At 55.6% G+C, this 12,935-nt stretch overlaps 1 protein-coding gene across 1 annotated transcript in view; it reads right to left on the reverse strand.

Annotated features, from left to right (window-relative positions):
* The window catches only part of SHROOM2 (shroom family member 2), a 92,802-nt gene that overhangs the window by 34,429 nt on the left and 45,438 nt on the right, over positions 1-12,935 (reverse strand). Inside the window, 1 exon segment of the mRNA XM_045855889.1 lies at positions 8,551-8,702. Within this exon segment, the coding sequence (XP_045711845.1) occupies positions 8,551-8,702 (152 nt within the window).

The following is a 12,935-nucleotide window of genomic DNA, read 5'->3' on the forward strand; positions in this document are numbered from 1 at the left end:
GCTATTTTTTTTTAAGAATAAATAAAAGAAAATCCAGTGGAAAGGCTCACGCCTACCAAGATATGAGTGAGGGTGTCACAGGCAGTGGGGGGCGTGGAATGTGCCTAAACTGCCTGTCCTTTCGTCAAGGGCTGTGAACACTTCTGGGGTTGCAGGAGGGTCCCGCCGGTGTGTGGGCGCGCACCCTGAGGCCTGGAAGGGCTGGACTGACCGTGGGAACAGGCCAAAGGCCACCCAGCACCTGTGAGCTGCTTACTACTGTCAGCACCCTGTGACGCGCCCTGGGGACAGAGGGGGTCTGGCGCCACCTAGCGTCCTCACACACTCATTACGCCTTCCGGCGGCTTCAGTAGCCGCTGCAGATGCCGCAGAAACAAGGGCAGGTTGAGCGCCCTTCTGCCCCCAACGCTCGGGTGTTGCTTTGCTTCCCCCACGCGACACACAGGTGGCTTGAAACCGCCAGTTCCTGCAGAGGTGGGAGGAGCACACAGACAGGCCACAAGACAAGGGACCGAAACGCCCTGCGGGGAGGGTCTGGGAGACCAGCACCAGGCCACCCTCGCGCGGAGGGGGAGGGGGGTGTTGGGGGGAACCCTGCCCTGCCTCCTGACAGAGCCCGGCGCATCACAACTGAAAAAACGCAGCCGGCTGGTGCCGCAAACCACCCCTGAGCGAGGTGTCCGCTGGGTCAGGAGACACACCCCCATGGCAGTTGGATGGATGGGTTGATGGATGGATGGATGGGTGGGTGGGTGGATGGATGGATGGGTGGGTGGATGGATGGGTGGGTGGATGGATGGGTGGGTGGGTGGATGGATGGATGGATGGGTGGATGGATGGATGCATGGATGGGTGGGTGGGTGTGTGGGTGGATGGGTGGGTGGATGGATGGATGGATGGATGGGTGGATGGATGGATGGGTGGGTGGGTGGGTGGGTAGGTGGGGGAGAGCCACTCCAGAGGCAGGCTGGAAAGGCTGGGAGAGCTACGCGCCAATCTTTCCAGCCCTAGAGGGAGCAGAGCACAGCTCAGCCCGGACACGGCGCCTCTGGGCAGGGGCCCCAGGGAGGAAGCCAGCGAGGGGAAGGGCTGACCCCTCCCCCCTGCACGGACCTCCCAACGGCAGCGGGACAAGCCCACGGTCAGGCCCCCTGGACACTCTGCCGAGGCCCCCAGGTCATCCCAGTGTCTGGGTTAGAGATTCTTCTCAGCCAAAGGGCTGCTGGTGCCTGTGCATCTTATGGTACAAAACGTGGAACACCGAAACGTGGAGAGCCCTGTGCTGCCTGCCTAGTCCAGTGGGTTGGAGCGTCCTCCCCATACACCAAGGTTGCGGGTTCGATCCCCGGTCAGGGCACTCACACAAGTCAACCGATAAATAAATGCCCAAATAAGTGGAACAACATACTGATGCTTCTCGCTCGCTCTCTCTGTCTCAAATCAACAACAACAAAAATGTGTAATGAAGAAAAACAAATTAGGAGGCCCATGAGAAGATGAAAGGCAACCCCACATGACGTGAGGATAACAACCCAGGACACGCCTCTGCCCGTGTTTCCCTGCGGGTGTTTTCACACAGGTGAGATCGTCCGCACAGGCGGGGGTCCCTCACGTCCTGCAGCAGCCTGCGTGCCCTGTGAGCGCCCTCCATGCCACGGCCGCTCTTGCAAAACAGAACCTCACACCAGCACTGAGGGTCCTCTCCTCCAAGCACCAAAAAGCCATGATATTGTCAGTCCATCTTAGGTTTTCCAGGGTTCCCGATAAAATCATCCACTCTCATGAGGGCCCCCCTGGCGAAACCTTCCCCACAAACTGCCCACCAAACCTAATCTGAATTTATTTTGAATTTTAAAAATACTTTTGCCCTGGCTGCTGTGGCTCACTGGACTGAGCACCAGTCTGCAAACCAAAGGGTCGCTGGTTTGATTCCCAGGCAAGGCACACGCCTGGGTTGTGCGGGCCGGGTACCCCGTAGGGGGTGCCAGAGAGGCAACCGCACATCAATGTTTCTCTCCCTCTCTTTCTCCCCCCGGCCCCTCTCTCTAAAAATAAGTAAGTAAAACCTTTAAAAAGAATAATAATTTTAAGGGGGTCAAATCTACGGTGATAGAAGAGCATGTGACTGGTTAGTGGGCACACAATGCAATGTTCAGATGAGGGATCACAGAATCATACACCTGAAACCTCTAAAACTGTATTAACATCACCCCAATAAATTTAATTAAAAAACACCAATCTGCCCTGGCTGGTGTAGCTCAGTGGATTGAGCACAGGCTGCAAACCAAAGCGTCGCAGGTTCGATTCCCAGTCAGGGCACGTGCCTGGGTTGCAGGCCATGGCCCCCAGCAACCGCACATTGATGCTTCTCTCTCTCTCTCTCTTTCTCCCTCCCTTCCCTCTCTAAAAATAAATAAGTAAATCTTAAAAGAAAAGAAAACTCCCAGCCCCTGGCAGCCTTTTGGGGGACCCTCTCAGGCCGAGAGTTCTTCCCTGCTCAGTGTTCAGACAGGGCAATGCTGTGCATGCCGTGGTCACGGTCAACAAAACCTACAGCCCTACAGGAGGAGGGCCGGGCAGCTCCTGCCTCTCCACGTGAAGGGAATTACAGAAAGGCACAAATTCCCAAGTGACCGCCGTGGCTGGAACAGGACACAAAGCATCCACATTGCATTTTACACAGCCGCCAGGGCCAGCAGCGGTTATCATCTTCCCATCGAGAAACCGGTGCCCGTGAGGGAAAAAAAGGAGCAAAGGCTGTCTCACCAGCACCAGCAGCGCTAAACAGGCTCTGTCCGCAATGCAGCGCCCCCCCCCACCCCGCATGTGCGAAAGGGCACTGACACACTTCCTTCCAGGCCACGTTTCCACAGAGTGGTGCCTTTGCAAAGAAACGCAGGATGTTCCGATGCGTAACCATTCATGTAACTAATTATAAGTAGCCGTAAGGATTAGCGGCAGGGCTGGGAGTCTTATCTATTTGTAACAACAAAGGAACAAAGGTAAGTGAAACATTTTTTCCATGTCTTCACAGACTACCAACCAGCAATGTTTGCAAAAGAAATGTTACAAACATCGCTTGCCTGCCTTGCTGGGAACAACAACTTTTTACCTGTCTGGACTTGACTTAGAATATGAAACATCTCACGTAGTTAGAGATTCATCTGATTAAGTGCTTATGCTGGACACAAACTCTAAACCTCAGCACAAGCAACTTTCCCCAAAATAAATCAATTCTGGTCTATGTGGTTTTCTTCCCCGCCCTGACTTTAATAAAAGCTATACTGTTCTTCTCACTCACTCCAAGAAAACTATTTACAACTGTGTGGGGTGACGGCTGTTAACGAGACTCACTGTGATCATTTTGCAATATGGGCACGTATCGAGTCGTGACGTCGTACCCCTGAAACTAACATACGTCAATTATTTCTCCATTAAGAAAAAAAAAACACAATAATGGAGTGTCGCAGGTTCGATTCCCAGTCAGGGCACATGCCTGGGTTGCAGGCCATGGCCCCCAGCAAACGCACATGGATGTTTCTCTCTCTCTCTCTTTCTCCCTCCCTTCCCTCTCTAAAAATAAATAAATAAAATCTTTTAAAAAAATTAAAAAAAAAACCTCTAAAAAACAATAATGGAAAACAGCCCAAACAAGTCAGGATGTCTATCCAGCACAAACCTCCAGCTTTACTCTGTTTTATTTGGAAAATAGGTACCACAAAGAGCCACTGACGATAATTTCCAAAATTCTCTAAATGCAAACCGTCCCCTGAAACTCGAACAAATGATCTCAGATTCCCCTTCCCCTCCCCCAAGTGCCTGCGTCTGCCAGCTCCGGCCAGCAGCCCCACGAAGACGCGAACCTTCCTCCTTCAGAACACACACTGCTTCTGCCCCCAGGAGAGCCCACCGACGGGGCGGGGAGGTGAGGGGAAGGAAGACACGACCTGCCCACCGCCCAGCCTTCCCTGTCCTCCGGCCGCACCACTGCACTGAGCTGTTTCCAGAACGTCCCTAACCCTAACCCTAACCCTAACACGGAGCTGCTTCCGGAACGTCAGAGGTGGGGCCCCACGCACAGCTACCTGGTCAGGACAGCACTACGGAGCCAGGTGGGGGGGGCGCAGCACAATTCGGCTGGTGCAGAATTCACTGCAAGCGAGTGACACCAGGAACCTGAACGAGCTATAAGGCACATGCTCCTAAAGGGCAGGTACAGGTGCTGCCACCAGCTCTGGCCTCTCCCTCCCTCCTTCCAATGCACCACCGGCCTCTCCGTGCGACGGATCCCACAGCTCCTGCCAGGAACCTCCTCCCGGGGCGTGTCCGTCGGCTCCTGAATGCAAACTGAGTGGACCTACTCGGTCACAAAAGGGCTTTAAGGCGGGCGGGCAGCAAAGATGCAGGCAATGACCCGAATCGACACTCTTGGTAACGTGGCCCTGGCAAAACTGCCTGCTGCACCGCTGGTTCAGGAGTAAGACTCAGAGAGAGAGAGAGAGAGAGAGAGAGAGAGAGAGAGAGAGAGAGAGAGGGAGAGGGAGAGGGAGAGAGAGGGAGAGAGCCTAAGAATCCTGGTGAGGCATCATTGTTGCACACACAACTAAAAGTCGCCGTACAAATTCGGAAGATGGAAATGCTCAGAACAACCTGTACAGAATAGGTTGTGACGTGGTACTTAACAGAAACTTTCCTCAAGGCGTTGGGCACTGAACGTCCTCTTCTAGAGGAGCTGAATGTACGGTGACTTGCCTCTAAAGTGACAAAAATGGGGGAGTGTGGGCCACAGGGACAGCCCCAGCCACAGGGGCGGGCAGGCTGCTAGACTCTCTCCCCCATCCCCCCACCCCCCGCCCCCCGCACGGGGCTAAACATCCCAGGCCACGCTAATCAGCATTAAATACCGCGGATGACCTGGTCTCTGGTCTTAACCTTTTCCGAGCACGCTGGCTTACGGCAGCAGTACTACCACCGGCAACGTCGTCCAGGCCCGCCTGGGACCCTACTGCCACAGCCCCGTCCACTGCAGAACTGGCCAGCGGGATCTCCAGGGAGCTGCGGCGTGCACACCCAGGAGAAAAAATGCAGGTGACCACCGGAGAGACAGACAAAGGACAGGTTACCCCGGGCGCCCTGAACTTCCCTGCCCGCAGCACCTCCTTGGCCCCGCACAGATGGAAGAGCAGAGCGCCACGAGAAAAGGACCAGGCCAATAAACCCTCCGGCTCAGCCTCTCCTGCCAGTCTGGCCCCTCGCTGCAGCACCTGGGCGGGAGCCCCCCCCGCCCCCGCCCCTCAACGCCTCGCCGGCCTGGGACACGGCCTGGGCACCGCGAAGGAGAGCATACGTGCCCGGGGCGGGGCTCCTGTTACAGCTCTTTGCTTGCAGCGGGGAAAAGCACTGCTCGCCCCTTTGTCTGCGAGAGAAACTTCGCGGGGGGGTGGGGGGGAGCGATCCCGTGTCTCGTCACGCACGGCTCCCCCAGCCCGGCTGCTGCACGATGACAAGATACGCGCCACCCAGGCCTCCTGAAACCAGACGCCGGGGCTCCGTGAAACCGCCGACCGGCTGGCTGCCCGCGATCCCGCCCCACCTGCGCCTGCGGGGGTGGGGGGGGGGCAGGGGGGGTGCCTGCTCGCCACACACACACACACACACACACACACACACACACACGGAAACCAGACCAAACCGGCCTGCCCGCGGGACAGCAGGCTCCGCCGCTGCCCCCAGGCGGGAGGGGCCAGGACGTGGACCACGGTGCCCATTCGGTGTCCAGAACCGCGGGCGTGTTTTATACTCAGGCGCACACGCCTCTTTCTCCGGAACAGCCACACCGGGCCCGCCCCCGTCCCCGCACCCCCAACACCGCTCAGAACCCCAACTTCTGCGTGTTAGCAGAAGGCCACTCTTCCTCAGGGCGCCTCAGGCAGGCAGGCGGTTGAATCAGATTCAACAAAGCTAATTTACTCTTTGGACACCCTCTTGGGTAAGGGACTAGATGAGAGTTCCGTGTCTGTGGCTCGGTGGATGATGAGCTACTCACACAGTGCCTTTTTATAAAGTCGCCACCTTTTCTTTTTCCTTTTTTTAAAAAAATGTATTTATTTATTTATTTTTTAGAGAGAGAAGGGAGGGAGAAAGAGAGAGAGAGAGAAACATCGATGTGCGGTTGCTGGGGGCCGTGGCCTGCAACCCAGGCATGTGCCCTGACTGGGAATCGAACCTGCGACACTTTGGTTCCCAGCCCACGCTCCATCCACTGAGCTATGCCAGCCAGGGCTGCCACCTTCTCAAAGAGTGCACGAGATCCATGCGCTAAACTTTAACAATGGTTAAGACAGTAAATTTGCTACGTGTATTTTACCACCATTAAAAATTAAAAACTTTTTTTTAAACGAGACATAGCAATAAATGCATGTATGTGTTCCATCCAACTGGGCTTTGACGAGCAGCTTTCAGCATTGCCAAGTTGTGGGTGTCCCTAAGTCAGCTCGGTAAGCTCCCTCTGCTGAATGTCTACGGCCCCAGGAACATCACTGTGCGCCGTTCTGAACGGCATTGCCAAACCGCCCGCCGCATTGCCAAACTGCCCCCATTGCCAAACTGCCCGCTGGGGAAGCTGCCTAATTTGCAATCCAATCAGCATCCCGTCGACTAAGTCCTTGTCTTCCCGCTCTCTCACCAGCAGAGGGCGCTGCTGCTCCATGACACAACTTGCCACTCAAAACCCAGTGTCTCTCTTTTTTAAATAAACGTCGATTCCTAATCGTTCATTACTCAAACTTGTCTCCTATTTACACCTCTCGTTTTAGAAACTGCCAGCTTGTATCTTTCATCCAACTTTCTCCTGAGGGGCCAAACAATCCCATTCTTTTTTTCTCTATGACTATACGCCAGCTTTGTTAGTAGATACCTGTTTATTGGAGGGTAGAATAAGACCCCACCAACATTCTGCTCTACCTCCTTAGACGCGGCGGTGAAGACAGCCTTGTCCCCCCATTCTGGCCCCCACTGTCAACGGCTCTGCCCGTGCTATGTTATGTGCTGCTGCCTCCCAGGGCGGGGCGGGGCCACACTGACAGGTGTTACTGTACAAACACCTGAGTCTCTGCATCCCCACCATCAGGTAGAGGCTCAGTGATGCGCGTCCAGGTGCCGCCCAGCTCAGTCCAGTTCAACCAACCCCAGTCCTTCCTTCACCCGCTGCGCACCACGCACTGTGGTAGGCAGCCCCCACATTGCCCACGGCAACCCCTAAGCTAGCACCTCCCCTGCAGAAGAGACAACTCTGTCCCCACACGCTCGGAGTTTTGGGGGCCCTGGCAGCTCTATGAGGGAGGCAAGAGTGAAAACAGAAGAAGAGGGGCTCGGATCAGCCCACAGATGCTGCTAACTGCTGCCTGACCTCTGAGGCCACCCTCCATCAGCGTCACCACCACCACCACCACCACGGCGCCACGCCTACCCGAATCGTGTGGGGACACACGGCCCGCGTGAGGGCGCTCCATGAGCCGGCCACAAAGGAATAATTATACGATATGGCCGCACCTCTCATGCCCCATGCTCCCCAAAGGGCTCTGAAACGGCCATTCTGAGATTTCATTTTCCTGATTCACAAGGAAGACAGCCTACACCCCTTAGAAATAAGGTGGCTGAAGTAATTTGGCAAAGAATGAAAGCTTCTCTTTCTTCGTGTATGAACCACCTCCTTAGATGCTGGTTTGGTCCCCAGAAATTTTATAGAAGGAAAGTCCTTTGGGAATTTGTCTTTAAGTTTGCATAAAAAAAAATGGTAGGAAGTGCCTGAGTCCATTTATTTTTTAAAATTTACAGTCACCTTTGGAAAGACTGCACTGATCCTGCTATTAAAAAAAAAGGCATGCTTCCCCTGGGATTAGAGAACTAGAAAATGCAAGGTGGGAAATTATTTCCACGTGAAAAGAAGTCACAAATACCTTTGTGGAATTCAGGGACACTGCCGTAGTTCCTGTGCATAAAACCATCAAGTCCCTCATTTCACTGTCTTACCTCTTCACATCATCCAAATTGCTACCAACAGTCTAATTTCTAGGAACCAGCTGCTGGCTACCCTGAGACCTGGGCACAGCTCTGGGAACACCTGGGAGCTACCTTCCCGTCTACCTGCAGTAACATGCTTCTCACCATAAAACCCCACATCCCAGTACACTGCCCCCTTGTGGAAGCAACAGGCAACCACACTTCACTTCATGTGGAACAAAAAGCACAGTTGTTTTTTTTCCTGCCAAGAAAATAATCCACACATTGCCAAAGAAAGATACAACTACTCAGATTCACTAACAAATCAAAAATAAACAATCGGTGGTCATAAAAGGAGTCTTTTTAAATGTTTGATGCTTAATTCGTCCTCGGCGAACAGGCAACTATCTCATTTGCGTGCATGCGTGAATGCAGAAACATAGCTAAATACACCCCCCCACCCCCCACCACTTAACACCACATGGGGACTGCCGCTCTACTCCATACGGTGTGTGTGCTGGTAACTGCACCAGGAGGATGGGGCCTTACCTTTTCACCACCAGCTTCAGGGTCTTATGGGACCCCTTCACCAGGCAAATGGCTTCCTGTCGAAACCCTGAGAGTCCGATGTCGTTGATGCCCACGATCTCGTCCCCGGCCAGTAACTTGTCCACCGCGGCGGCTTTGCTTCCCTCCTCAATCTGCAACAAACAAGCGTGCCCAGTGAGCCCCCGGAAGCAGCAGCACAGCCCGGGCCCAGGGCTCGGCCAGGAGTACAGCATGCCACCCACCCAGAGGCCCCGGGAGCGGCCTGCAGTTCCGAGGAGGGGAAGGGTCCCCCTGGCCCCGGAGGCTCCCACACGGGTCTGCCTCCGCCAGGACACACAACCGAGCAGAGTGGACCCACACACTGTGATGCATTTTGTGACTCTCCCTCACCCAAACAACAATGGCGGGTCACCGGTGGTACTCACTAATGAGGTCTCATGCTTGCATCCCGTGCCTGCTGATAGGATGTGTCCCAGCTTTATCGGGATCTAATTCAAACACCACGCCACTCAACCGTATCAATACGCAATACAGTCACAGATGTGTGCACCCGCCAGCATCATCAATGGGGGCATGCACCACCATCCCACAAGAAACCACAGGCCAGTGCACTGTGTCTTCCTGACGCTACAGGGCCCCTGCAGCCCCGCGTCCACTCTCTGTCTGTGTCTCCGCAGCTTCACCAGTCACGGGCGTCTCCCACACAATAAGCTATACAATGTTGCATTTTGTGTCCGGCTTCTCTCCTGCGCCAGGAAAACGTGATGTTTGCCAGGTCCCCCGCCAGGTGAGGCAGGGGTCAGAGCCTCCCTCCCTCCCACGGCTGCACAGCCCTCCCTTGCACGGAAGGCGGCCTTTTCTCCACCCCCTCGTCAGGGGGTGGAAATTGAAGACGTTTGCGGATTCTGGCTCTCGGCTGCTACGAACGCTGGCGTCCAGGTCTCTGCGTGTGCGTTTTCATTGCCCTTGGGCGACTGCTGTCTAGGACTGGACCTGCTGTGCTGGGTCACCTGGGAACTACCGTGAGTGTTCTGGGGACGTGCCACAGGCCGCCCTCAAAAGCGCCTGCCTCACCTTCCCTTCCACATCCGCAAACGCAGGTTCCCGTGGCCCCCCACCCCTGCACCTTTGTATTCCCTGCTTTCTTCAGCTACGGTCCGGATGAGAGCAGTATGCCAGGCGGCACGTACTGACACATTTCCTACCCAGTGCTAAACGCATACGCGTGAGTGTATATTCATGGATTTTCTGGAAGCTCGATTCTGAGAAATCTTGAGGTGTCAACCCTTCCCCTGGTTTTCCCTACCTAGTAATAATCCCATTCCGTATCAGTGAAGCCAAACTATTTTCTGTGCCGCTCCTTGGCAAGCCAGGGCCCACGAGCACATCCGGCCAAGCTGCCTTCTTGTGTTCGGGGCGCTAGGAGCCATTTTATCGGAATGCAACCACCCCCATCTGTTTACATACTGCTGCAGGACAGAACGGAGAAGTCTGGCCCACAGAGCCAAAACCATTTACTACTTGGCTGGTGACGCAAAAGCAACGTTGCCAACCCCTGCTTTGTATCAAAAAGCCGTTTCTTGACAAACCGCTAGGAAAACTCGTGAACAGAAACGAACAGCCAGGAGCATACCAGCGTGCAATGTGCCAAGTTCACAGTTCCCGAACCGGACACCCCAGCTAACCTCGGGGCTAGGTCAAGTGTGCACAGGCCGCTGAAGCGGCCGGTTTTCCTCTGAGAGAGTTCATGAGCTGGGGCCAAGCCCCTGACGACGCCTCGCTTCTGAAACCTCCCAGTTTTCCAAAATCTCCACCTCCATCCAAGGACACCGGACCCCTTGGGTTAAGAGAGCCACCATCTACCACTGAGTACCAACACCACAGAGGAAACTGCAGACCACCCCCAACACACACGGGAAGCAGTTCATCCACTGAACCAAACGTTTCCAAAGCCCAGACCATTGTGTTCCCACGTAGTAATAAGACGGATTAGAAATAAACCTCCACCCACCGAAGATGACCCCTCAGACACAGCAGCCAGGCTGTCGGTTCCACGGGGTGGGGGGCTCAAGGCCTAACACGGCCCGTGGGAGAGGCCAAGGGGCCGTCCAAGGGCAGGGTGCAGTGAGCAGCTGGGTGTGGGAGGAGGGTGCCCAGAGAAAGGTGACCCACGCATGGAGTGAGCCCCCACAGGTGGTATATAAACACTGGAGAGGTGGGCAGACCAAAGAAGGCCACCTGGACAGGAGACAAACCAGCAAGGACCGACCTCAGGACCCCCTGATCTTTAGAGCTCTGGTGGGGGAGGAGCCAGCCAAAAGCGCAGGAGACCAGGGTTGGGGGGGATCTTGAAAGAGACAGTTTGTACCTGGAAAACACACACACGGGCAGGTGGACCAGTACTTCTCAAACTACAACGTGCAGGCAAATGCCCCAGGTGTCCGTGAAAATGCGGGTTCCGGCCCAGCAGGTGCAGGTGGGGCCCCAGCACGGGCATGCCCGTGTCATCTCCCCCGAGCTCCCAGGAGCATCGGGGTCAGAGACGGGGACAGGCCCTTCGCTGTGAGCACAGGACGGCTGGGACCCACATGCACCCTCCTTCCGGGGCAGCCGCTCCAGGGGGCTGGGTGTGGCCTTGAAGGCGTGCCAACTCTGGAGACAGACAGCAAAGCGCAGGACAGACAGCTGCAGGCAGGGAGCAACAACAGCACAGAGGAAGGCATTCAAGCGGTCAGGCACCGGGGACGTGCCCTGCAGTGTCCCCTGGGCACGGGGGGCCCCGGCACAATTCTGCGCAGAGGAAGGGCTCCTGTTGCCACTGAGCGGGGGCGGGGCACAGGTCCCTGGGAAGGACGCGTGGACGACGTCACTGCCAGGTGTGAAGGGGCCGAGTGCACGCACACCCGGGCTAACTGTGCCCTCGGCGGCCTTTCTGCCTGTTTCTGTGCCCCGGTGGAACCGCAGAGGACAGAGTGACCAACTGCAGCTTCCCACGGCTGCAGTGGCCCGGGAAGCCCAAGGCCGGTGCACCCCCTCCTGACGCCGGGAGCAGGCCTTTCCTTGCGACACCTGCTGTGTTTGGAGCTCCCGTTGACCTCCGGGAACCTCACAGCGGCCTCTCCCGTCCGTGACTGTTCTGCGGGTACTACCTGCAGAACACACCACTTCCCACCTCTTTCTCCTCCTCCTCTCCTCGTGTTCACAGCGGACGGCACAGCTGCCCTGTGACGCAGACGCTGGCGAGGACAGCCAGCGGGGCCCTTTTTTTTTTTAAAGAGCCACACACCACAGGCTTTCGATGCCAAGCCAGGGGCGGACGGAACAAATCAGCTCTCAAAAGACTTGTCGCTGAGATGGTCTACGACTTGGCCACGTTCCGGATGAAGGGGAACTCCTCTCTCCCAGAAGAGGCTTCCTCGGGACCAGACGGAAACCCACAATTCAGACCTGGCTGGGGTGGCTCAGTGGATTGAGTGCGGGACGGCGAAGCAAAGGGTCACCGGTTCGATTCCCAGTCAGGGCACAGGCCTGGGTTGTGGGCCAGGTCCCCAGTAGGGGGCGCACAAGAGGTAACCAATATTGATGTTTCTCCCTCCCCTTTGCTCTAAAAATAAATAAATACTGTGAAAAACTGTGAGATATATATATTTTTAAAAAGAGTGAGCAAATGATACCATGGCATTGGAGTACTCCAAGAAAATTGGATTTTTCTTTTTTTAAATCCTCACTCGAGGACATTTTTTCATTGTATTTTAGGGAGAGAGGAAAGGGGAGGGAGAAAGAGAGAAACATCAATCAGTTGCCTCTCACAAGTGGCCCAACCGGGGATCGAACCCACAACTCAGGCATCCGCCCTGACTGGGAACTGAACCAGTGACCTTTTAGTCTGCGGGGACGACGCGCCAACCCACTGAGCCACACGGACCACGACCGCAAAGTCTGTAGGCGCAGCCAGTCATGAGTCGCAGGGCCGTATGGGAAGACGGGTTTTGGAGGCGACACATCCCCTGTGCTGACTGAGTTATGACCCGGCCACATTCCCACACGCCCCTGTGTCCAAACAAGTTCTCGGGAAGCACGACCTCCCCCCGTCCGAAGGATAACTCCCTGACGCGTCCTCTCTCCTGCAAAGTCTGCTAAAGCTCTCCTTCTCCTAGTGAGGACTGTGCTTCCCCAGCGGCCCTCTCCCCCTCCCACACCCAGCGGCGCCCTTCCCGCGAACACGCGCCTGGGTGTGGGAGAGGAAGCAGCTACTTGCGTTCCTCCCTGTGGCTTCCTCGCCAAGAGAAAATCTTTGGTGAAAGAAAAAGCAGCTTCGGAAACCTCCCTTCTATGCGGTGCGCCCCACCCCACGTCCCAGGTGAGGTAGCACGGATCACACTTGA

Source organism: Phyllostomus hastatus, unplaced genomic scaffold, assembly GCF_019186645.2.
Source record: "Phyllostomus hastatus isolate PE091 unplaced genomic scaffold, TTU_PhHast_1.1 phas_scaffold_12, whole genome shotgun sequence".
In the NCBI taxonomy this organism is placed as follows: domain Eukaryota; kingdom Metazoa; phylum Chordata; class Mammalia; order Chiroptera; family Phyllostomidae; genus Phyllostomus; species Phyllostomus hastatus.